Source organism: Suncus etruscus, chromosome 1 (genome assembly GCF_024139225.1).
Source record: "Suncus etruscus isolate mSunEtr1 chromosome 1, mSunEtr1.pri.cur, whole genome shotgun sequence".
NCBI classification, from domain to species: domain Eukaryota; kingdom Metazoa; phylum Chordata; class Mammalia; order Eulipotyphla; family Soricidae; genus Suncus; species Suncus etruscus.
Window position 1 is genome coordinate 114,249,727 of NC_064848.1, and position 27,189 is coordinate 114,276,915.

Below are 27,189 nucleotides of genomic sequence, written 5' to 3' on the forward strand. Positions count from 1 at the left end.
TGTCAAAAATCCTGAGCACAGCTCAGTGTATTTTCCCCGTCCCCTCTCCCCCAAAAAACCCACACATCAAAGAAACAAAATAATCGAATGCTTCATACCATGTAATACAAAGTGAAACAATGACATAATATTCTTTTGTTTTAGGGGCAAGCCTAAGGGATCAGAATGGTCACTAATGATAGAGTTGGGTGGAAAGCGGAGAAGGCACACATTGATGGGGACTGAACTCAGGCCCTGGCAAGTAGAAGCTCTATTACTTGAGCTTGAGATGCCATTTTTTGTTTGTTTGTTTTGTCACAACTAAAACTGTTCAGAGATCACTCCTGGCAGACTAGGGGACCATATAGAGTGCTGAGGATCAAACTCAGTTTGGTCATGTGCAAGGCTAAATACCTTACCTGCTATGTCTCCAGCCTTTGAGATGGCATTTTTTTTTTTTTTTTTTTGGTTTTTGGGTCACACCCAGCGGTGCTCAGGGATTACTCCTGGTTGTCTGCTCAGAAATAGCTCCTGGCAGGCACGGGGGACCATATGGGACACCAGGATTCGAACCAACACACTTTGGTCCTGGATTGGCTGCTTGCAAGGCAAACGCCGCTGTGCTAATCTCTCCGGGCCCTGAGGATGGCATTTTTTGGTGCTCCCATAAGCAAATGCATTGGGGGGTTAAGGAGGAGAAGGTAAGAAAGGAGGTGTTTGGGCTTATAACCTGGCAGAGCTCAGAGATTCTTCTTGGCTTGTGCTGCATATGCTCTTTTAGAAATTGAACTAAAGTCAGCACCATGCAAAGCCAATGTCTAGACTGGTACTACCTCCCCAACTCTGGTACTTTGTTTCATACCCAGCAGTGCTCCAGGGATACTCCTAGCTCTGCAGTCAAGAATTACTATTGGGGCCGGGCGGTGGCGCTAAAGGTAAGGTGCCTGCCTTGCCTGCGCTAACCTTGGACGGACCGCGGTTCGATCCCCCGGTGTCCCATATGGTCCCCCAAGCCAGGAGCGACTTCTGAGCACATAGCCAGGAGTAACCTCTGAGCATTACTGGGTGTGGCCCAAAAACCAAAAAAAAAAAAAAAAAAAAAAAAAAGAATTACTATTGGGGCCGGGCGGTGGCACTGGAGGTAAGGTGCCTGCCTTGCCTGCGCTAGCCTAGGACGGACCGCGGTTCGATCCCCCGGCGTCCCATATGGTCCCCCAAGCCAGGAGCGACTTCTGAGCGCATAGCCAGGAGTAACCCCTGAGCATCACCAGGTGTGGCCCAAAAACCAAAAAAAAAAAAAAAAAGAATTACTATTGACGGTGTTTGAGGGACCATATTAGATACCAAGGATTGAATCCGGATCAGCCACATGCCGGACAAATGTCCTAGCTGCTGTACTATCACTCTGGCCTTCTCTCCCTGCACTTAAAAATATAATATGTGGGGGCCGGTGAGGTGGGGCTAGAGGTAAGGTGTCTGCCTTGCAAGCGCTAGCCAAGGAAGGACCGCGGTTCGATACCCCCGAGTCCCATATGGTCCCCCCAAGCCAGGGGCAATTTCTGAGCACTTAGCCAGGAGTAGCCCCTGCGCATCAAATGGGTGTGGCCCAAAAAACAAAACAAAAAATTAATAATAATATGTGGTAGGGGCTGAAGAGATAGCACTGAGGTAGGGCATTTGCTTTGCAAGCAGCCAATCCAGGATAGATAGTGGTTCAAATCCCGGCATCCCATATGGTCCCCTGTGCCTGCCAGGAGTGATTTCTGAATGAAGAGCCAGGAGTAACCCCTGAGCAATGAAGGGTGTGACCCAAAACAAACAAACAAACAAACAAACAAAAAATGTGGTAATAGGAAAGACTAACACTCTCCAAGCTGTACTATCTCTCTGACCTTGTATTATCTGTACTATTTCTATTTAAAACGTGTAAACATGGACCTGAGCACAGTGAGTAGGATGTACATACCTGGGTTCAATCCCCAGCATTCTATATGGTCTCCCAAGCCTGCAAGGAATGATTTCTGAGCATAGAGTCTGAGTGCAGGTGTGGCCCCAAAACAAAACAAAACAAAACGAAAGTGCAAACACAGACAGAGAGATAGTAGAGCAGGTAGGGGGCTTCCTATATTCCATTCTATATGGTCCTCAAGAATCATCAGGAGCAATTCCTGAGTGCAGAGTCAGAAGCATGCTCTGAGCACCCCAAAACAAATAAAACAAGTGCAGCCACTTTTTAAAGAAAACCAGTCAGGAAATATTGTGGACAAGTTGAATAAAGGTGATGAACTGGTACCTATAGAAAAAATAGGCCTTACTATCAACACACCCAGGATACCAAACTGTTCAGTGATACACACCTTGCATTTGCCTAAGGAGCTGTTTAGTGCATGGCCCCTAAGCACTAATGGGCCTAACCCTGAATAGTTCAGCCCAGGTGAATATTGTTTGGAACCCACCCCCCCTGAGTTCTCTGAGCACTAATTGGGAGGCAATCTCCCCCAACCAATGCTAACACCCAGCCAGGGATGTGGCTGAGTGACAGAACAACCATATATATACTTTAAAGCATTTGCTGTTTGTGTAGAGGGGATGGAGATGGGGGAGCTGCAGATTGGGAATCCAGAGATCAGGGGCTACTCTCAGCTCTTTGCTTGGGATTTGGTGCCAGTAGTGCTCAGGGGGCCACACAGTGCTGGGGAGATGGAAGCTGGGCCTCCCCATATGCAAAGCAAGAACTTGATTTATTGAGGCATCTTCCCAGTCCTTCCCCCAATTCTGATGAAAGTCAAACCCACGATGACCTCCAAGTTCCATCAGGATCTGGATTTTGCTTACTCTAAAAGCCTTATCTAAGGTCCCTATCAGCATACTCTTTCCAGGACCTCTCCTTTGTCTTCCTCTTCTCTTTTCCATTGCTTCTGTAAAGATCAGAGCTCACAGGCCAATGTGCACCACTTACACTTGGTGGTGGCCTTTCGGTGGCTGCACAATGGACTGTGCTGCTCAGCTTCTCATTTGCTTTCCACATCGAGGAGCCAAGCAGTACGGTCACTGGGCTGGACCGGGGCACGAGGGGCAGTGCCCAGGGATCAAACTCACAAGCCTCATGCTCATAAAATAAATGCTCTATTTAGTCGACCCAGGGCCACTTCACTGTCTTTTCACGAGTTTGTTTTTCTGAAACTCATACTCATACTGCCCATACTTTTTTTTTGTTTTTGTTTTTGTTTTTTTGGGCCACACCCATTTGATGCTCAGGGGTTACTCCTGGCTAAGCACTCAGAAATCGCCCCTGGCTTGGGGGGACCATATGGGACACCGGGGATCGAACCGCAGTCCTTCCTTGGCTAGTGTTGCAAGGCAGACACCTCACCTCTAGCGCCACCTCACCGGCCGCAATACTGCTCATACTTCTACAGAATTTATAACTGTAAATCAGCCAGAGGCAATTTTGCCCTGTGGCCCATGGGGAGATATTTATGATTATGATAACTGACACATGGGAGTAGAGACAGTTCATGGACATACAGGCAAGTCCCAACAGCCTATAATTATCCAGTCTGGAAAGTGAACAAAGAAGCTCTATTCCCATTTCCCATGAAAGCCTTCACTGGCCCACGCCACAAGTCCCAGGCCTACTCTCATGTCTGCCCTAACATTCCTAAACACACTGCCACTCGAAAGGCATCTCTCAGAATGAAGATGGTGATAAATGATTCACCAGTTTGCTCCACTCAACAATTACAACTGCTCCAAAAGCACATATGTTCTTTCTTAGCTGTCTTCAGTATACAATAAAAGAGCTAATTCATTGTTTTTTGTAATTAGACCTCTGTGTGTGAGGAGGGGGAGACTGCCCAGGTGATAAAAGCCAAAGCAGGTGTTATGTGTTTTATCATTGAGCTATAGCCCCAGCCCAAATTTTATATTTGTTGCATCCAATAGATAAACACAAGAAAACAAGAAGGTCTTACCTTCTCATTTCTATCATTAAAATCCTTTTAAGATGACACAGAGGCTGAGGCTACATTACAGCAGTAGGGTACTTGCCTTACAAATGGCCAACCCTAGTTTGATCCCTGGCATCCTGTATGGTCCCCTGAACACCACCAGGAATGATTTCTGAGTGCAGAGTCAAGAGAAACCCCTGAATACAGCTGGGTGTGGTCTCCCTCCACAAAGAAAGGACATAAATTAAAAAAATAAATGATTTTTAATTTTTTCTAACTAGGCTGGTACAGTTAGCAGTAAAAATTCAGAGGTCCTCTACTTACCTGAGAACAGCAATCTCTTGAACAGTGATGGCCCTTTTATCTTTGGTTCCCATATAGGAGAATATATTTGGTTTGACTCTGGTAAGACAAAAACGAAACCATTTGAAATTGCATACTATAGAAAACTATACCTTTTAATGGAGTAGGAGGAGAAAATTTTTATCGATTATATGCAATTCGTTATGAAATCATGAAGGAAAAATTTTATTCTAGATATAGAACAGGGGTCTCAAACTCAATTTACCTGGGGGCCGCAGAAGGCAAAGTGGGGTGATCCTTGAGTGAAAAGACAGTAGTAAGCCTTGAACATTGGGGGGTGTGACCCAAACTAAAACAAAACAAAACAAAAAAAAGATTCCTCTAGGGCAGGGTCATAAAATGTTGTACGGAGGGCCGCGAGTTTGAGACCCCTGATATAGAATATATGTATCATTTTAAAATTTTCATTTCTTTAGGGGGCTGAAGAATGGGTAGGTCATTTGCCTTACATGCAACCAAATGATCTGATCTCTGGCATCCCATATAGTCCCCTGAGCACTGCCAGAAGTAATTCTGACTGCAGTCAGGAATAACCTGAGCACCCAAATGTGCACCCCACATAAAATAAAATAATATAAAACAAAAGCTGTATTTCTTTAAATAGTGGGTTAGAGTGATATTAGAGATAGTGATAGTAGACGCTTCTCTTGTATACAGTCTACCTGGGTTAAATCCCCTGAGCACTGCCAATACCTCAGTGCAGAGCCAGGATAAAGCCCTGAGTAGCTCCACATGTGAGGCCACTCCACCAGTTCATTTTTACTTTTAGTTGGATAGCATGTTATGTCAACTCTCAATTCATTTCTTGTTTTTTGTTTTTTATACCCAGAAGTGCTTAAGGGATCATATATAAATAATGCTGGAAATCAAACCCAGGTCAACTGTATGATATACCTGATCTGGCCCCCTCAAAATTTTTTTTCCTTTTTTGGGGGGCTGGGGGGGGCTGTTGGCGCTCAAGGGTTATTCCTGCTCTGGCTCTGCACTCAGAAATTGTTCCTGGCTTGGGGAACCATATGGGATGCCAGGAATTAAATTTGCATCTGTCCTGGGTCAGCCACATGCAAGGCAAATGCCCTACCACTGTGCTACCATTCTGGCCCCTCAAAATTTCTTTTTTCAAGCTGGGGGAATTCCCATAAGGTCAAGGGTTACTCCAGCTATGCACTAGGACCTCGATGTCGAACCTATGGCATACGTGCCAGCTGTGGCACACGAAGGCCTTGCAGCTGGCACTCGGGAAGGTCCGCAATTAAAATATGCGGCGCATGCGGTGAGAGGCGAGTGTGCCAGTGTCTGCTTTGCAGCTCACCTAGTAACAGGGCCAGACTGGCTGTTGGGAGGACTGGGCATTGTGCAGCAGTTTGGGCACTCGGGCTCAAAAAGGTTAGCTATCACTGCACTAGGAATTATTCCTGGTGGTATTTGGGGAACCAAATGGGATGCTAGGGATCAAATCTGGGACAACTGTGTGCGAGGTAAATGGCCCACCAGCTGTACTCCAGGCTCTATCTCAATTCCATAAGAACTATTTCCTGGGGCCCGGAGAGATAGCACAGCGGTGTTTGCCTTGCAAGCAGCCGATCCAGGACCAAAGGTGGTTGGTTCAAATCCTGGTGTCCCATATGGTCCCCCGTGCCTGCCAGGAGCTATTTCTGAGCAGACAGCCAGGAGTAGGAGTAACCCCTGAGCACCGCTTGGTGTGGCCCAAAAACCAAAAAAAAAAAAAAGAACTATTTCCTCTGGGGCTGGAGAGATAGAATGGAGGTAAAGCATTTGCTTTGGGGGCCGGAGAGATAGCGTGGAGGTAAAACGTTTGCCTTTCATGCAGGAGGTCATCGGTTCGAATCCCGGCGTCCCATATGGTCCCCCGTGCCTGCCAGGAGCAATTTCTGAGCCTGGAGCCAGGAATAACCCCTGAGCACTGCCTGGTGTGACCCAAAAAAAAAAAAAAAAAAAAAAAATATGGCCCCCTGAGTCTGCCAGGAGCGATTTCTGAGCGTACAGCCAGGAGTAAACCCTGAGTGCTGCTGGGTGTGACCCAAAAACAAAAACAAAAACAAAAAACCAAAAAACTATTTCCTCATAGGATTCTCATCTTGCTTGAGTCAGTGGTAAGAGGCAAGTAAGATACAAAAACATATTCACCTACTGTCTGAGAAGACATTTGGACCACTTTTGCTCTTGGTTTGCCATTCTTCCAACTCCTTTTTCATCACCCCAAAGAAAACAAATTGGAGTGTTTTGACTTTGAAGGGGCAAAGGAAGATACAGTACTAACCTTAGGTATTTGGACAGTACATTAATTGCATCCATGGTGTCTTTATTTTCCTTGTACAGTACGAAGTGGCAGTAACTCCCCCTAGATTTTGGCCAAGAATGTTTTCTAGGATCTTAAAGACAAAAAAAAAAAAATAAATTAATTAAATAATACCCATATAAAGAAGGTATCTGAACTGCTGTTGTTTCCCCTCATGAAATTCTACACTCACTGTTTTACTAGAGAACTTCTGAGTGAGGCAAAAGATGTGTCTCACAGAAAATTCTGGCTGACTGGTTACAACCATGTGGAGTCCAGCTCTCAAAACTTGGGATTTGAACACTTAAATGTTTTCCGTCCATATTCATAATCACAAGCAGAAGCGTAGGTGGCAGGACAGGTGACTGGGACTAACTGGTGATGTCACACAAAGACACAAAGGGACTTGTCCCTGTCCTGAAGGTGTCCCACGCACTCTGCGGGGCACAGGTAGCCAGTCCCAAGGAAAGCGGTGGTCCCCTCAGTTCCTGTTTTCAGGCCAGGCTGCACTGCGTTTGCCTTGGCAAAGGGGAGTGAAGCTTGTGAGGAGGAGCTGCCTCTGACATACATCACTTTTTATAAGTGCTTAGCTAATCCTATAGGATGTATAGACAGTATCAATTCAATGAGCAAATTCATTTATTTTTTTGAAAAAGCAGTAACAACAGCCAGGCTAAAGATTAATATCTGAACAATTACTATTTGGCTTGTTCAGCTTTTCAGGAACTGACAAACACTTGATGACACTGGGGAAACTTGCCTTTTATATAATAATTTAGAAGCCTCTACTAACCTGTATCTCGGAAATACTGAGATTCAGAGCTAAGCTGCCCAAAACGGGTGCTGAAAAAAAAATAACGCTTTGGAAAAGATACTGGAGCCACAAACTGTACTTCCCAGGTGCTATGCATCTAATGTGACTCAGAACTGCAATTCAATGTACCAATTTGATTAATGTCTGTTACTCTATGACCGAAAAACAGGAAAAATTTTGTGCAGTCCTTAGAAAATTCATTTTCTTTTAAAAAATGCTCTTTTGGCTCTAAAATAACCCTCTAGCTTAGACATGTGGATCCTTCATCTTCAGAGGCATAAAATACTACTGTTGGCATTGAAGCTGCCTGTATACCTGACTTCATCCAGGCCCAAAGTACTGTAGGTAGGGGAGTGACTCAGGCTACACTGTAAAGAACAAATGAATCAATAAACCAGTTCAGAAAACTACCAGAGCATGTGCCTACCGCCTACCAAACTGCTTTCTTTGCTGGTAAATATCAGTGTTTCTGGGACAAAAAAGTATTACAAGCATTTCTTCAGCTTTTGGTGCGAATTCCTCGTAACTCACCTTTGTGCGAGTGGTATCTTTTTTTGGGTGTTCTTCCACCTCACTAGAATCAAGCAAAGTTGTCTATACTTAGCACTTGTGACAGAATCATTGGCATTTCATCTTATCTACATGAAGCGCCAACTGCTCTTACCTGCTGCAGTTCTGACCTCTGTCCAAATGCAAAGCGTAAAGAGCACAAGAGAGCATTGTTTAATCGGTAGTAATAGTAAAGTGCTTTAGAGGTGAACATGCAAATGATCCCATGGAAACTTTCTGCCGGAGACTTCTAAGGTATCTGGCAGTCACATGGCATGTTAACAGTCATTTTTAGACAATGGAATGTCACAGAGGCAAGCAGTGAAGAAACAGAAAATTCACCTATAAGTACAAGCCTTTCCTGTCCTCCATCCCTTTACAGTGGCAGATCAGTTCACCCTCAATGTTGCAGTCTGCACCTCAGGATATAGCAAAGGATGATTAACACCGGATGCAAGGGACTTTGCTAACTAGAGATCTGTTTTGAAACATAGGAAGATAGGTACTATGCTATTTGTAGTTACCTTTTGATTGTGAGACTACATGCAATTATTGTTTTGCTTTATGCTTTATAAATTTTGTGAGTTACATTTTCTTTTCTTTTTTTTTTTTTGGTTTTTGGGCCACACCCAGCCGCACTCAGGGGTTACTCCTGGCTATCTGCTCAGAAATAGCTCCTGGCAGGCACGGGGGACCATATGGGACACGGGGATTCGAACCAACCACCTTAGGTCCTGGATCAGCTGCTTGCGAGGCAAACGCCACTGTACTATCTCTCCGGCCCTGAGTTACATTTTCTTATTTGGAAAAATATTCTGAGAGAACCAATACTGAGTGGTGTTTAGGGGGTTCAGCTGGTGCCATAGATTGATCCCTGGAGCAAGTGCTCTAGTCTCAGAGTCATCCCCCTGACACCTTATTAAGATAAAAGATACATAAAGGGAGATAGCTGGAGCGATAATACAGAGTTCTATCTGTATCTAACCTAGGGTTTTATCCCTGGCATCCCATTTGGTCCCCTAAGCGCACCAGGAGTGATTCCTGAGTGCAGGGCCAGGAGTAACCTCTGAGCACCTGCAGATGTGCCACCCCCCATACCCATCCCTTCTCATACCTCAAAAAAATAATGGGGAGGTTACCAGAGCTATAGCACACAGCCAACTCAGGTTTGATCCCAGCATCCCATATGGTCCCGTGAGCCTGCGAAGAATAACTTCTGAGTGCAGAGCCCAGAATAATCCCTAAGCGCTGCTGAGTGTGGCCCAAAAAGCAAATAAATAAAAAGAAAAACAATTTTTTGTAGTTACAGGGTCACAGTTGATTGTACGTGGAACTTATTCCTGGCTCTGCACTGATTATTCCTGGCAGTGCTCAGGGGTCCATACAGATCCCAGGGATCAAACCTGAATCCGAAACTGGCAAGTGTCTTACCAGCTGTACAATATCTCAGGCCCCTAGTTTTCTAATTTGTGGTAAGTGTTGCTCAAAAATAAAAGAGAGGTAGAATTAAGTGAATCTTTTGTTTGTTTGTTTTTGGTCATACCTGGTAGCATTCAGATGTTACTCCTGGCTCTGTGTCAAAAATCACTCCTGACAGATTTGGGGGACCATACTGGATGACAGGAATTGAACCTGTATTGGCCACGCTCTACCCACTCTGCTATAGTTCTGAAACTGGCTCCTACATGAGAAAATTTAAGAGACTAATTCACTGAATGCAACATTCCATTCTTGTTTATGTCATTATCTAAATAAGTCATTAATATGTAAAAGACATTTTTGAAACAATCAGGAAAGAAACTGAGTATAACCAGGTATGAAATAGCAAGAAATTATTGATTTTGTTGGCTGTGGAAATGGATTTGATAAGGTTTTAGTACTTATCTGTTAAGGCACATATTGAAAAATTTATTAGTAAAATAAAGTACAGTGTAGTATTTTCTATTAAAAACACTAACAAGGGAAAAAAATAGAGGGCTAAAACAGGAAAACAACAGAGGGGCTGAAGAAACAGTATAGCACATAGGAGGTTGCCTTGCACCACCAAGAGTAATTAATTTCTAAGTACAGAGTCAGGAGTGACTTCTGACCATTATTGAGTATGACCCCAAATACTAAAAAAAATTTTTGGTTTTTGAGGCCACACCCGTTCGATGCTCAGGGGTTACTCCTGGCTAAGCACTCAGAAATTGCCCCTGGCTTGGGGGGACCATATGGGACACCGGGGGATCGAACCTCGAACCGCAGTCCTTCCTTGGCTAGCGCTTGCAAGGCAGACACCTTACCTCTAGTGCCACCTCACTGGCCCCACTAAAATATTTTTTAAAAAGATGGAGCTAGAGCATTAGTACAGCAGGTAGAGATTAGCCTTGCACAAGGCTGACCCAGATTCGATCCCCAGCATCCCATATGGTCCCTCAAGCATGTCAGGAGTGATTTTTAGGTGTAGCGCCAGGAGTAACCACCTGGTGTAAGCACCACCAGGTGTAGCTCAAAAGACCTAAAATAAATTTACAAAAGAAAAGAACACAGATCATCTTTTTTTTTTTTTTTTGGTTTTTGGGCCACACCCGGTAACGCTCAGGGGTTACTCCTGGCTATGTGCTCAGAAGTTGCTCCTGGCTTGGGGGACCATATGGGACACCGGGGGATCGAACCGCGGTCCGTCCAAGGCTAGCGCAGGCAAGGCAGGCACCTTACCTTTAGCGCCACCGCCCGGCCCCACACACGATCATCTTAAAGATGGCTGACATATATATCACCTTCTCCACTTGTGCAAGTTTGGAAATGTTCATAATAAAAAGTTAAAGATACTTGTGGTAAAGGTTGATAAAGTGCAGCTACATTTTTTTCTTATCTACCTGACAGTATATCTACTGTTAACTATGGCAAAAATGACTAGAAGTAAGTGAAGCCACAGATTAAAAAACTAAATACCACTATATCTATTTTTTTTTTTTTTTTTTTGGTTTTTCGGGCCACACTCGTTTGATGCTCAGGGGTTACTCCTGGCTAAGCGCTCAGAAATTGCCCTTGGCTTGGGGGTACCATATGGGACACCGGGGGATAGAACCTCGGTCCTTCCTTGGCTAGCGTTTGCAAGGCAGACACCTTACCTCTAGCGCCACCTCGCCAGCCCCAATACCACTATATCTAAAAGAGAAACCATGACAACCAAGGATGAGTTTTGGCTCACAGAACATGCATCTTTAATTAGCAAATCCAAGCACTGAGCATGCATATAATTATCTTCTCTGCAGACCACGGATGCAAGTATTTTTTAAGTGCACTTAGTATACAAAATAGAAAGTCAATTAGTTGAGGACATTTTGAGTAAGATAATCAATGAGTCTCAACTTATTTTGGGCAATTTCTGGGGCTTTGAAAAACTCCAACTCCTAAGAATGGTAAATAGCTTTTTAACTTAAGTGGATTTAAAATATTGTCCAGTGCTTGCTTTGGCAGCACATATACTAAAATTGGAACGCTACAGAGAAGATTAGCATGGCCCCTGCGCAAGGATGACACGCAAATTCATGAAGCGTTCCATATTAAAAAATAAATAAATAAATAAAAATAAAATAAAATATTGTCCAGAGACCTTTAAGATGCTGATCTGAAATGTGAATGCAAAGAATTCTCAGGCTGGGGCCCAGAGATATAGCACAGTGGTGTTTGCCTTGCAAGCAGCCGATCCAGGACCAAAGGTGGTTGGTTCGAATCCCGGTGTCCCATATGGTCCCCCGTGCCTGCCAGGAGTAAGCCCTGAGCATCGCCGGGTGTGGCCCAAAAACCAAAAAAAAAAAGAGAATTCTCAGGCTGAAGAGAGAGGAAGCAATGTTCTGAGGCATCTAACGTGGCCATCCCGGTCTAGTAGAAAAGATCAAACAACCAGGAAGCTGCAAATAGGAAGATTCCTGCTCTGCCTGTACTGGCCGTCATGAGTGAAGGAGGAAAAACGTGTAAAAGATATGAGGACATGCAGACTATTCCTTCTCATTCCAGACCTCTGCTGCATGGCATGAGCCTTTCAACTTGAGGAACACTGCTCTACACTCACGCCGGCTCCCCCATGCTTAAAGCTCTTCTATTTTCCCTGTCAAACCCATGTCACCCTTTCCTAAGCCATGTCCCTTTGCTTTCTCCTCCAGTTTACAGTGTCTTTTTAAATGCAATCCTGCATGTGCTGCTGTCCGTCGCAATCAACTACACAAATGGGTTTCTAATTTCATTCCACTAAAAGTGCTCTAGCAAAGGCACCAATGGTTTCCATATTGCTATCCTGATGATCCTGTTTCAGTCTTCTCATGCTGGCTGGAATACTTTCTATTCCTGTGTGATTTCTGCAACATCTGTTTCTCCTGACTTCCTTTTTACCTGCCTGGATCTCCCTCAGGATACCTGCTGATTCCTCTATCTAGACATTCTTTCTGGGGTCCTTCACTTTAGAAAGGACAGAGAACCTCAACTATCCCAGGCGATATTATTTTCTTTTGTAGTGGAAGGGAGTGAACCCAGGGTCTCCAACTCGACCAGTGAACCATGTCCCAAGGTCCTAGAATTTTTCTCACTTAAGTTTTTGTTTTGTTTTGTCTTTTGGGCCACACCAGCAGTGCTCAGGGTATACTCCTGGTTCTGTACTCAGTAGTACTTCTGGTGGGCTCGGGGGAACCATATGTGATGCTGGGGATCAAGCCTGGGTTAGCCAGGTGCAAAATGAGGGCTCTACTCATTGTGTTTTATTCTCTCACTTAAGTCTTAAAAGACATCCTCAGAGCCTTTGGAATGCACAATATCTATTGCAAAATGAAAATAAATGTATTCGATTATACATAGTTTACAATAATTACCTGACCATATACAACTTACAATAATTACTTTTCAGAAAAATAATATATATACATATATATGCCTTGGGAGGTAAATCAATGCACTTTGTTAAATGTGATGTTTGCAAAATTTGATCTGTTTACAAAATGTGGTAGATTTGCATGGCCAGGATCATGACCCTCAGGGAGCACCATCAGGTGTGGGCACCATGATGACCCCAGAATATGTTCAAGTATCATGAGTAAGAAAGGGTGAGGACCCAGCAAGCACTATGGTCAAGTGTGCAAGCAGAAGCACAAAATGTGCACACATCACAACTAAGTCTGTCTGTGAATCCAGTGTCCAACAACGAAAGGAAACAGAATGTAATCAGCATTATTGGGTATGGCCCAAAAATTAAAAAAAAAAAAAAAAGAGGGAAAGAAAGAAAATACAGATAAGGTAAAATTCAACAAGAAAGATAGATGCCCTTGAACTCACTAAAGGGAAGGGAAGGCGGAAAGAATACCAACAGCTGGGGCTATTGTATAAAGTAGAGCAGGTAATGACACTGATCTTACATAGACCCAACTGGGATTCATTCCCAGCATCCTACATGATGCCCCAAACACCACCAGGAGTGATTCCTGAGTGCTGAGCCAACAAACATTTGGGTGTTACCCAAAAATAAAAAGAAAAGCAATGGCCCCAATTCCACAAAAAAGGGGCCCCGTCCTGAAAAAGAATGCTCATTTCTTAGGCCTGGAGTAGTAGTAGTTCATCAAATAAGACTTTTGGGGGACGGAGCGGTGGCGCAGCAGTAGGGCGTTTGCCTTGTCCGCAGCTGTCCTAGGACGGAAAGCAGTTGGATCCCCGGTGTCCCATGTGGTCCCCCGAGCCAGGAGCAATATCTGAGCATATAGACAAGAGTAACCCTTCTGTATTACCGGGTATGGCCCAAAAACCAAAACCAAAAATAAATAAATAAATAAATAAATAAGAGACTTTTGCCACAAACAGCCAAACCCAATTTTATTACACTGAACTACAAAGGGTCCCCTAAGCACAGAGCCAGGAGTAAGCACAGTTGAGTGTAACTAACCTAGCCCACCCAAATAAATAATGTTCATTTTAAAGAAGCATCCAATAAAAAACCTATACAAAACAAAAATGAATTATGTTCTTCACAATCTGCTTCTTCATAATAACCAGGCACACGTCAGACCCTGCCCTTTCTTCCTGCTTTCCCAGAGGGAGGTTGCTCGAGATACCCTCTCACCTAGCAGTCCTTTCCAAGTTGGGTCCCTGGAAAGAACAAGGACTGAATGCATAAGGGGATGGAAATAGCCAGCAGCAGGAGGCTCTGAATGGATCGCAGCCTGGCCCTATCCTGCTGAGCACTCTCCTAGGGGCATCACAGAATGCTTGGTCTTCCGCATATCACAAACACACGGGAGTAGGTATAGTCACCAAAGCATTTGATGCCAGACATCTGTCTCTACAACAGAGAAAGGAAGGGAAACAATGGGAAAACTGCAATCATCTGTGGTATGCAAGTAGTGGTCTTCTTGCCTGTCAACCTAACAGAGTAACTATGTACCAACCAGTGGGGGAAGTCATTTAAATCATCTCCCAATGCGCTGAAGTCTGGTACTTTGGCTACACAAAGGCTGTTACCATATTATTTTTCTACTGTGATGCAGATGAAGACAGTAATCCAACCATAGTTTGGTGGGATCAAAAGTGATTGACAACTCATGCTGTCAGAATTCCTTCTAGAATCTTCTAAAGCCCAGCCTCCAATCTCCACTTTCTCCTTCCTATGTGCTCAAGGTTTCTCATTTCTCCTGCCATTATGCAGACTTACTGCTTCCTGGGACAGTGTTAAGCTTCATTTGTTCCCACTTTTCCTTTTTGGTTTTTGGGTCATAGCTAGCAGAGGTCAGGGGTTACTTCTGGGTTGATGTGAGTCACTGCTGGTGGTGCTGGAAAAATCATGCCATCAGGGACTGAACCTAGGCTTCCATTTGCAAAGCATGCACTCTGGCCAGTTGAGTTATCTCTCCAGCCCAGTTTCTATTTTTCTTTTTTAATATTCTCTTGTTTAAGTAAAAACATCTATTAATAGTTCAGACTTCATCCAATCAAAGCATTAATATAAGAGAATACTGCCAGCTCTAAAGTCTTGGAGCCAAAGAGATAGATAGTACAGGGGTATGGCACTTGCCTTGCACTTTACTAACCCTGATTAGCTCTTCAGCACCACATTTGATCACCCCAAGCACTACTAGGAGAGTAGTGAGCACAGAGTGCCTGAGTAGAAAGTCAGGAATAAGCCCTGAGCACCACCAAGTGTGGTACCGCTATCAAAAAAAAATAAGATTAAACAATCAAATATATTAAGACTATTTTGTAATATAATCTTGGAATTCTGGAATAATTCTTGGAATTATTAAAATAATTCTCTAAAAACAATTATTCATGAATAGGGAACATCCCTGGTAAGAAAGAAAAGTAATGAAATGTTTCATTTATTTATTTATTGGGCCAACCCAGAAATGCTCAGGGGTTACCCCTGGCTGATCTTAGGGGATTTTATGGGGTGCCAATCTGTGTGAAGGTACTCCCCTACCACCCGTACTTTCTCTCCAGTACCCCCAAAATATGTTTCTGTAGCTTTTATTAATATCTGATTTTACAGGTTAAATTAAAAAAATTACCTGACTTTTCTCATGATTATATGCCAATAGAAATGTTCACAGCTGTAGACTATATATTAGAGCACACTTCTATGGGATTCACCAACAGCAAACACCCATTTCAAATGAATAACGTGCAACCAAAGATGGACTTGAGGGGCTTGAGAGATAGCACAGTGGTAGGGCGTTTGCCTTGCATGCGGCCAACCCAAGACAGACCCTGGTTTGATTCCTGACATCCCATATAGTTCCCTGAGCTTGCCAGGAGCCATTTCAGAGCAGAGCCAGGAGTAACACTTGAGCACCGCTGGATATGAACCCCCTCCAAAAAAAAAGATGGACTTGGGCAAAGGGCTGTGCTGAAAAGCTGCCACTGGGATGGGAGGCCTGAAAGCTTTTCTCTTCACCCACTAAGAATACAGGATGAGCAACTGCCTCCCATTCCCTTTTCAAACTGCTGCTCATTCTCTCTGCATGTAATGGACATGCCAACCCCCCAAACTCATGCCACAAATCAAACCCCTCTGCAGTCTACAGGGCATCACAGGTGGAGAAGGATGGGGCTCAGCATCTCCGAAGGAGTGACAAGATTACAGCCACCCAGAACAAGAAATGAAAACAGGCTGGATTCAAGGGGCAGGAAATACAGGGCCACTTACTTGCCAATGCCTTCTTCCCAGCTGCGTGGTAGGCTACGATGTATTTCTTCCCCTCTCTGTCCTCAGTTTTTGTCTCTAACCCTGGGAACAGAGACTTGATAGCTTGATGGATGACAGTTCTTTTCTGTTTGGTGTCCTCAACAACCTATAGGAAACACAGAGAGAGTGGTGTGACTCATCGAACCAATATCCAGAGAGCAACAAGGTCCCAGGAGAACCAGTGAAACACAACTGACTTCAGCTTACCATGTGAAGTCATCAAAGTCCAAGGGTATGCTTTCAGAAATTGTTAGGATGTCAACGATTGTAACAATAGCCTGTCCCTCAATCCTGCACCATGCAAACACATCATATTTACAGTCTTTACTGACCCCCACACCCACAAATGCTGCGGGAATTCCCCACTTCTATCAGTGAGAGATGAGGAAAAACTAAAACTGAGGACAGTCAGGGAACCTTGCCTTGGGTCACATAGCTGAAAGGTGACAGGGACAGATCTGGAACCAGATCACCATCACAGTTACTCCCTTTCATGCTCAAAGCTGCAAGGGGAGATGTTGGTGAGCCAGCTAAGAGCCTCAGTGGGTAACTCACTTGTCTCCCCAAGAGCCTCTCAATCTGCAACTGCCTCAGAATAAACACTGATAGATTGAATGTCTCAAAACCAGGTTTGCTCATATTTGTTCATGAGAAAGAAAAATCAACATCAAGTAATGGAGTGGTTGTGGAGACAGGACAGGGGCAAGGCATGCAACTGACCCAGGGTTGATTTACAGTGCTGCATGGCCAATTATCACTGAATATAGCCCTGGTGGCCCTCAGCATGGTAGATCCTCTACATTACCACAACTTTGGGTTCTTGCATCCAACTGCTGATTTAATTAACTAAGAAGGGCCTAGGTCACCTAAATAATACTCAGAAGGTTCCCTAAAATATAAACCTTCCCTCTCCATCTGAAAAGCAGTACTTTCCAGGAATGCCATTACTATCAACTTATATGGAAAGTATTGGGGGGGGGGGTTGGGCCACAACCGGCGGCGCACGGGGGTTACCCTGGCTCTATGCTCAGAAATCACTCCTGGCAGGCACAGGAGACCATATGGATGCCAGGATTCAAACCACCACTGGTCCTAGGTCAGCTGCTTATAAGGCAAACACAGTCCTACTGCTGTGTTATTCCTACGGACCCATTATATAGAAAAGTTTTGAGCATTCCTGGACACCTACCATATCATACTAAAAAGAGACGTTTTACTTTCAAATAGCAAGGAAACCTGAACATGATTTTTTTAAATTATTTTGAGTGCATATTATACCAAGAAATACATATCACATCTAGATTCATAATTCAGAAATGTATCTTAATTATCTGAAAAAACTTATTAAAATCTAATTACTATGTGCATATTATGTGCAATGCATTGACTTTCTTTGTCTTTTCTTTTTTGGTTTATGCTCAGGGCTGATTCTTGGCTTTGCACTCAGGGATCACTCCTGGCAGGTTCAGGGGACCAAATATGGTGCTGGAGATTGAATTTGGTTGGTGGATCCTAACTGCTATAGCCCCCACACTGATATTTTGTTTCATTCTATAATATTAAAAATATATTAGTGGGGGCCCTGAGAGATAGCACAGTGGTGTTTGCCTTGCAAGCAGCCGATCCAGGACCAAAGGTGGTTGGTTCGAATCCCGGTGTCCCATATGGTCCCCCGTGCCTGCCAGGAGCTATTTCTGAGCAGACAGCCAGGAGTCACCCCTGAGCATCGCCGGGTGTGTCCCAAAAACCAACCCCCCCAAAAAAAAAATTGGTGGGGGCTGGAGCAGTGGCGCAAGCAGTAAGGTGTCTGCCTTTTGTGCACTAGCCTAGGACGGACTGTGGTTCAATCCCCTGGCATCTTATATGGTCCCCCAAGCCAGGAGCAATTTCTGAGCACATAGCCAAAAGTAACCCCTGAGCATCACCAGGTGTGGCCAAAAACAACAACAGCAACAACAACAATATATATTATATATTTATATATTTATAATATTTTATAATATATTTTATGTATTATATATATATTGGTGGTGGGGCATAGAGAAAGTAGAGTGAGTGAAGCATTTGCCCTGCATGTAGCCAATACTATTTCAATCCCTGGCATAACATATGGTCCCCAAAGCATTGCCATGAGAGAACCCAAAGAACAAATGCAGGATTGAGCCTTGAGCATTGTCCAAATACCCAACCCACAACCTCTAATATTTAAGGAATGAATCTTAAGTACAGAGCCAGGAGTAACTGAGCATCACTACTGTCATCCAAAAACTAAAAATTTAATTTAAATAAAAAATAAAAATAAAAAAAAGCCAGGGGCCGAAGCGATAACACAACGATAGGGCAATTGCCTTGTGCACAGCAGATCCAGGACAGACCTGGGTTCAATCCCAGGTATCACATATGCTCCCTCAAGCCAGGAGTGATTTCTGAGTGCATAGCCAGGAGTAACACCCCCCTCCCCAGTCACTGGGTGTGGCCCAATAACAAAACAAAACAAAAAGCTGGTAGGCTAGATAGTAAGTACAGGTTAAGAGATAAGCGTTGCATGTGATCTACTACAACTCAATCCCGAGCATTAAATGGTTGCCTAAGCATCTCTGGGTGTAGCCCTGGATGCCCCCAAGTGTGGCCTGGATAATCCTTGACTCTGCTGAAACTGAACAGCACCACATCCTCAGGTTCTTGCATAGCACTATGAGTCTGATGGCTAGAACTACAGTGAGGGGCCCTGAGGTTCATGAATACTGCATCTGCATGGAAGACCACCGCACCCTGGGGAAAAAACCTTAAAATCCATTAAATTGGTTTCATAACTTACCTAATATACTGCAACCTGCAAGCCAAGCAACAACAACAACCAAAAAACCCCAAAAGATACGCTATAACTACCTCTAGGTAAACGTAACTAAATTTTAGCCAAACAAAAAATGTAGGCATGGCCCTAGTGATAATGCAGGCAATAGATAATGCTGCCTTGCATGCAACTGATCCAGGTTCCCTGGAACTCCATATGGTTCCTCCAAGTACCATCAGGAGTGATCCCTGAGTGCATACATAGCCTGGAGTCAGTCCTGAGCACAGATAAATATGCCCCCAAAAAAGAAGAAAAAAAAAAATCAACCAAATAAAATGTAGGTGCCTTCAAAGGGCCACTTTTTTTTTTCCCTTTTTTTTGTCTTTTTTTTAACCACACCCGGCTATACTCAGGGGCTATTCCTAGCTTTGCTCAGGACACCTTCCTGGCATGCATGGGGGGCCATGTGGGATGCCGGTGACCGAACTCAGGTCGAGCGCGTGCAAGGCAAGCGCCCTACCCGCTGTTCTATCGCTCCGGCCCCTCAAAGGGCCACTTTTGCCCTGTTCCTTGAGCTCTGCTAAGTGTGGAACTCACCCAATGTAAAGACTAACTGTACTACAATTGTAGATAATAACTAGATCTGTACCTATTTCTTCTCACTTTTAGAGTTTGAGAAAATCTGGGCTCAGAGTGGTAATACAGAGAACAGGGCTTTTACCTTGCATGTAGCCAACCCAGGTTCAACCCAGGTTCAACCCAGTATCTCATCTGATGCCCTGAGCAGTACTGGGAGTGATTCCTGAGTGGAGAGCCAGGAATAACCCCTACACATAATTGGGTGTGGCCCAGAAACCCAAAAATAAATACATTTTTAGAAAATTTAATATTTAATATGCAAAACATGACTCACATTTAATCTCATTGCACAGCAAAATTCGAGAACACTATATCTTTCTAACAAGGTTTGAAAACGACATTTACTATTTTTTTTTTTTTTTGGGCCACACCCGGCGGTGCTCAGGGGTTACTCCTGGCTGTCTGCTCAGAAATAGCTCCTGGCAGGCACGGGGGACCATATGGAACACCGGGATTCGAACCAACCACCTTTGGTCCTGGATAGGCTGCTTGCAAGGCAAACACCGCTGTGCTATCTCTCCGGGCCCTTGTCTCAGGTTCAATCCTTGATACCATGGTCCCTTGAGCTTGCCAAGAGTGATCCTTGAGCATAGAGTCAAGAGTAAGCCTGAGCACCACCACATGTGGCTCAAAAACCATACACACATACAAAAGAAACATGAGTTGTTTTTGTTTGTTCAGTTTATACAGATACTGATTATCATCATTAAAAAAGAATTTCTCAGTGGATCATCCACTAGAAGAAATAGAGCAAAGCCAACCTTTTGATAACTATCATAATTGCCCCCATGAAGCATTTATGAACATTCACTTAAAAAGTTTCATTCAGTCCTGGGCGGTGGCGCTGGAGGTAAGGTGCCTGCCTTGTCTGCGCTAGCCTAGGACGGACCGCGGTTCGATCCCCCGGTGTCCCATATGGTCCCCCAAGAAGCCAGGAGCAACTTCTGAGCGCATAGCCAGTAGTAACCCCTGAGCGGCACAGGGTGTGGCCCCAAAAAAAAAAAAACAAAAAAAAAAAGTTTCATTCAAACTTCTGAAAAACATTTTCAAACACTTTTATACTATTTACCTCAATAGCAACACTGGTTTCCTTATTTTTAAAAAGCTGGAGCTCTTCTAGATGCTGCTTTTCTTCAGCTGTCAAAACTGTATCTACATCCTCTGTGGGGTCCTTTAAAATAATGGGAGGAAAAACATAGTAAAATAATGAGAATTTCCAGAGAGACCCACATCAAGTTCCAGGCTATCATAGCACTGTAAGGACCAGGAAATGGTCCTGTGACCTAGGAGGTAACCATGACTGCAGAGGTCACCTACCTCCTCATCTACTGGGATGGACAAGTCATCCAAATGACTGATCTGGCCATCTTTTCCAATTTCGTGAACAATGAAGTCTGAGTACCTGATAAAAAGAAAACAACCTTATTATTATTTTCTCTCCTGAAAGTAAGAAAAAGCTAAATAATAGTAAGACTTACATTATTATTATTATTATTATTTTTTTTTTTTTTTGGTCTTTGGGCCACACCTGGTAGCGCTCAGGGAGCGCCAATGCTCCTTCCCCAAGACTTACATTATTATATAAACTAGAGAGAAAACACCCTAAATTTCCAGAATACTTTTCTAAAGAAATGTCTAAATAAAAAGGTACTAGGGGACTAGGGAGGTGGCTTAAAGGGAAGCCCCAGAGTTATCCAATCTCCTGAGCACCACCAAAAAGTAAACAATAAAAAAAATTTGTTGGGTCAATAATAGAGCTCAGTGATAGAGCACATGCTTGACTCCTATGAGGCCCTGAGCAAATTCTCAGCATGACAAGACAATACCCCATGACATTAAGAAGAGTCGATAATGGGCCCGGAGAGATAGCACAGCGGCGTTTGCCTTGCAAGCAGCCAATCCAGGACTAAAGGTGGTTGGTTCGAATCCCGGTGTCCCATATGGCCCCCCGTGCCTGCCAGGAGCTATTTCTGAGCATATAGCCAGGAGTAAGCCCTGAGCAACACCGGGTGTGGCCCAAAATCCAAAAAAAAAAAAAAAAAGAGGAGTCGATAATAAACTGAAACAACTCAGTAATTTAGTTAGTTAAATAAGAACTCAGTGACTCTACTACAATCTACCCTGAAATTTACTTACTGAGGAGTTGAGGAAAAGGGCAGAGGGGATTTTCCATGCCTTGTTCAGGGGAGCTATAGAATAATTTGTGGAATACTCAGGCCCAGTGGCACTGGGGGCCGCCAGGGTAACCTCCTCTGTGTTGGAGATGAAACGAGATCTCTACCTACTAAGCACACACTTCAATCCTTTAAGCTACCATCTGGCTTGCAAAAGCTCACCTTTATGCTAAACACATTATTTAAAATCCTATCAATATTTGAGGTGATTTTTGTGGTGTAGGGGGAATTGGGTCATATCTGACAGTGTTCAGGGGCTACTCCTGATGGGGCCCAGAGGACCATATGTGATGCTAAGGATCAATCCAAGATCATGTATAAGATATTTTAACCCCTGTCCGATCTCTCTGACTCATCAAGGTGGTTTTATGATAATTCATTTTATTGAAGTGATACTGAGACACAGAGGAATTAATAATGATGATTAAAACTGATTTATGCCCAGATCCACCAGAATCCTATCATCATTCTATTGAATATCTGACACATTTAGGTGGCAGAGATTATGCTTTTTTTGTTTGTTTGTTTTTTGTTTTTGGGTCACAGCCGGCAGCACTCAGGGGTTTACTCCTGGCTCTATGCTCAGAAATCGCTCCTGGCAGGCTCGGAGGACCGTATGGGATGCCGGGAATCAAACCAATGACCTTCTGCATGAAAGGCAAACACCTTACCTCCATGCTATCTCTCCAGCCCCTGCATTTATATTTTTATTTTTTGGTTTATGGATCACACCCAGCAGTGCTCAGGAGACCATATGGGAGGTCACATGCAAGGCAAGTAAGTACCTTATCCATTGTAATATCATTCTGGTAATATCCTTGTGCCTTTAAGATCAATTCAGGGAGCTGGAGAAATAGTATAGTAGGTAAAGCACTTGAGTTTGATCCCTGGCAACCTCATATGGTCATCCTCCAAACTAACGCTGGCCAAACAGAATTAGGAGTAAGTACTGAGCATCCCTGGTGTGATTTTTTTTTTTTAAAGGCCACTTCAGGGGAGCCAAAAAATAATACAGGGATTAAGGCATTTTTGCCTTGTATGTAGTCGACCTGCACCACTGAAAGTGACCCTCAAGCACAGTGCCTATAGTACTTGTACTTCTGGGTATGGCTCAATATTCCCCACAATGAACTTTCTTTGAAAAAGGGGGCCAGAGAGATAGTATTGGGATTGAGGCACTTGCCTTGCATGCTACCAACTCTGGTTTGATCCCTAACACTAGGTCTCTTAAGCACAAAACTGGGCATAGCTTCAGAGTACCACCAGGTGTGGTTCCAACCCCCTTACCAAATATTAAAGACCAACTGGAAGAAACTTAAAACAACTTAAAATTACATTTTATTATTCCTTTTTTTTTCTGTCAGGGATCCAACCCAGGGCATCACATATGTAAGGCAAGTGTTCAACTACTTGCTACAATCTGGTCCCAAAATAAGTTTTTAAAGATATAAACATGGCTGCAGAGATAGAACAGCAGTTAGGGCATTTTCCTTGCATGTGGCTGAGCTGGGTTTGATCTCCAGCATTCCATAGAGTTCCCCGAGCACACCAGGAATAACTCTGAGTGCAGAGTCAGGAGTAATCTGTGAGCATCTCTGGATGTGCCCACCTCCCCCTCCCCTAAAATATTAAAAACAGCACCTATTCACAAAGCATGCTACTACAAAGTTTAGTTTTTATCCTTCTTTTTTAATTTTTTTGGGGGGAGGGGTTGAGAACATACTCCCATAGTGCTTAGCAGCTATTCCTGGTACTATGCTCAGGAGTGACCCTCCCTGGAAGTGCTTAACAGACCACGTGTGGGTATTGAATTTCAAACCAGGATTGGTGAAAGGACATATATAAGACAAGTGCCTCATCTCTTGTACTGTATCTCCGGCCCTTATCTTTTTATGGGAGGGAGGGGGGAGGGGTAGTGGTTTGGAGATCCACACTTGGTAATGCTCAGGGTTTACCCCTGGTGGGCTTGGGCTTACTCTTGGTGGGAAGAACCTGGCACAGCTGTATGCAAGGGTTACCCAATTTACCATTTCATCATCTCCTCCTTTACTCTTTAAATCGATTTTTTTTTTTTGTTTTTTGGCCATACCCATTTGATGCTCAGGGGTTACTCCTGGCTATGAGCTCAGAAATCGCTCCTGGCTTGGGGGGGACCATATGGGACGCCGGGGGTCGAACCACGGTCCATCCTATGCTAGCGCTTGCAAGGCAGACACCTTATCTCTAGCGCCACCTTCCCAGCCCCTAAATCGATTATTTTATCCATGCAGGCAGTTATCCTTTACTCTACCCCTTTTTGACTGTCAGTATAAACAATAGAGTAGAAAGTTAAATGGAAGAAGATATTGTTGACACCTTTCTATTTTATTTGGTTTGGTTCTGGTTTTAGGACCACACCTAGCAGCGCTCAGGGATTACTCCTGCTCTGTGCTGGGGTAAACAACACCAAGGATGGATACCAGACAGGAACACTAAGCCTGTAACTAAAACCACGCAACACACACGAAACATACCTTTCTTTCAAGATGCCTGAGAATCCCTGATGAGGACTTACAAACTTGGTGATGCCGACATCAAGTTCGGTGAGGCCATGCTTCATCATGTCTGCAAAGCTCTCAGCCTCCTCTTCCTCTTCCCCCTCCTCAGAAAGGCCATCTTCCTCCTCCTCTTCATCCTCCACTTCCAGCTGTGCCTCACAATTCTTCTTAGCCTCACCCAACCTTACATCTCCACATATCCCCTTATGGCCAGCGCTGGGAACAGAGTCACTGGCTTCAGCCACACTGCAATCTAGGACCTTCTGCCTTTTCGCCTCCTCAGCTGTACTGTCATTATCTTCCACAGCCAGGGGCCCCCGTTTCAGTGACATGCTCTTCATTTCTGTCATCTCCATGTTTACAGTGCCAAGAAAACATTTAAGAAAACCTTTTAGGAAGAGAATAGAAGTAAACATTCACTCTACAAAGAAGTGGATTTCAGCAAACAAAAGGATGGCTAACCTTGTTCATGGGTGGGGGGGGTCCTCAAAATTCACTTATTAAAATAAAAACACTGGGGCTGGGGCCAGAGAGATAGAATGGAGGTAGGGCATTTGCCTTGCATGCAGAATGATGGTGGTTCAAATCCCCGTAACTCATATGGTCCCCCAAGCCTGCCAGAAGCAATTTTTGAGCCTAGCCAGGAGTAACCCAAGCACTGCTGGGTGTGACCCAAAAAAAAAACAAAAACAAAAACCAACCAAACAAACAAAAACACCCAACACACTGGGGCTGAAAAGATACTGGGCCTTGCATGTGGCCAACCCAAGTTTGACCTCTGGCACCCCATATGGTCCCTTGAACCCTCACCAAGAGCAAGCCCTGAAAGCAAAACCAGGAGTAAGCCCTAAGCACAACGAGGAATGACCCCTGACCCCCCAATTTTTTTGACCCCCCAATTTTTATTATTAAAAATAATACAATAAAATACTACTTTGAAGTATTATATTATGAAAATTAAAACCAAAAGTTTTAGTTATAAAATACAAATAATCAGGGGCCGGAGCAATAGCACAGCAGCAGGGCATTTGCCTTGCATGTGGATGATCCAGGACAGACCTGGGTTCAATCCCAGCGTCCCATATGGTCCCCAAGCCAGGAGCAATTTCTGAGTACATAGCCAGGTCACCAAGTGTGCCCCCCCACAAAAAAAAAAAAACTCTAAAATACAAATGATCTCAGGTCCAAAGCGATAGCACAGCAGGTAGGTGTTTTGCCTTGCATGCTGCCAACCTAAATTAATCCCCAGCAAACTATACAGCCTCCTGAGGCTTGTCAGGAATGATAACTGAATAGAGCCACAAGTCAGTCCTGAGCTCCAACAGGAGTGATCCCTGAGCATAGAGCCAGGAGTCAGGCCTGATCATTCCTGGGTTTGGCCCTAAAACAAAAAAATAAAAATTTAAAGTAACAGGGATCCATGTAGGAGTACAGCAAGTAGGGCACATGCCTAGGACATACAAAGAATGTGTTTCACCCCATGCAAGCATACAGGGGCCACAGTTCCAATCCAGGTTCTGAATAGTCCCCCTAAACAGCACCAGGAGTTAATCCCTGAGCACAAAACTAGAAGCAGCTCCAAATTGTTAGATATGAGTGTTCACAGGCCCATTAATATCATAGACATAGTCACTTCGAAACTGGCTAATAAGGGGCCGGAGTGGTGGCGCAAGTGGTAAGGCGTTTGCCTTGTTACACGGTAGCCTAGGACAGACCTGTAGCCTAGGACAGACCTCAATTCCATCCCCCAGCATCCCTTATGGTACCCCAAGCCAGGAGCGATTTCTGAGCGCATAGCCAGGAGTAATCCCTGAGTATCACCGAATGTGGCTCAAAAATACCAAAACCAAAACCAAACAAACAAAAAAAGAAACTAGTGGCCGGCGAGGTGGCGCTAGAGGTAAGCGCTTTGCAAGCACTAGCCAAGGAAGGACCGTAGTTCGATCCCCCAGCGTCCCATATGGTCCCCCCAAGCCAGGGGCAATTTCTGAGCACTTAGCCAGGAATAGCCCCTGAGCTTCAAATAGGTGTGGCCTGAAAAAACAAAAACAAAAAAACAAAAAACAAAAAACTAATATGTTTTGTGCCCGAAGAGAGTATAATGGTCAAAGCACCTGGCCAAGTAGGATTCTATCCCTGGCATCCCTACCTGATCCCTGGAGTCCCTGCTAGGAATAATCACTGAGCATAAAAGGATAGGTTTTTATCATTCGTTTTTATTTTGGGGCAACACCCAATGGTACACAGGACTTACTTTTGGCTCTTCACACAGGTATCACTCATGCCGGGGCTCAGGGGACTACATACTGTGGCAGGAATAGAACTTCGGTCAGCCACATGCAAGGCACTATCTCTGAGCTATCTGAACTATCTCTCTGGCTCCTCAATATAAAAAAAAAAATCTCGGGCCCGGAGAGATAGCACAGCGGCATTTGCCTTGCAAGCAGACGATCCAGGACCTAAGGTGGTTGGTTCAAATCCCAGTGTCCCATATGGTCCCCCGTGCCTGCCAGGAGCTATTTCTGAGCAGACAGCCAGGAGTAACCCCTGAGCAACGCCGGGGAGGCCCAAAAACCAAAAAAAAAAAAAAAAAAAAAAAATCTCAAGGACTGAAGCAATACACAATGGGCAAGGCATTTGCCTTGCATGGGGCCAACCTGGGTTTGATTCCTGGCATCCCATATGGCTTCTCAAGACTGCCAGAAGAAAAATCTCAATCTCTTTCTTGTACTTTTTTTTTTTTTTTTGGGCCACACCCGGCGTTGCTCAGGGGTTACTCCTGGCTGTCTGCTCAGAAATAGCTCCTGGCAGGCACGGGGGACCATATGGGACACCGGGATTCGAACCAACCACCTTTGGTCCTGGATCGGCTGCTTGCAAGGCAA

The 27,189-nt window shown here is 44.2% G+C and overlaps 1 protein-coding gene and 1 non-coding gene across 2 annotated transcripts in view; one reads left to right on the plus strand and one right to left on the minus strand.

The window, feature by feature from the left end:
* The window catches only part of PUS7 (pseudouridine synthase 7), a 71,298-nt gene that overhangs the window by 37,839 nt on the left and 6,270 nt on the right, over nt 1–27,189 (minus strand). Inside the window, 7 exon segments of the mRNA XM_049783897.1 lie at nt 4,250–4,331; nt 6,574–6,685; nt 8,070–8,087; nt 16,122–16,266; nt 20,663–20,764; nt 20,911–20,995; nt 24,281–24,692. Coding sequence (XP_049639854.1) covers nt 4,250–4,331; nt 6,574–6,685; nt 8,070–8,087; nt 16,122–16,266; nt 20,663–20,764; nt 20,911–20,995; nt 24,281–24,660 — 924 coding nt within the window. The 5' untranslated portion in view covers nt 24,661–24,692.
* LOC126025549 (U6 spliceosomal RNA) lies at nt 11,404–11,510 on the plus strand. The gene has a single exon (XR_007501475.1). It is a non-coding gene; the product is annotated as a U6 spliceosomal RNA (small nuclear RNA).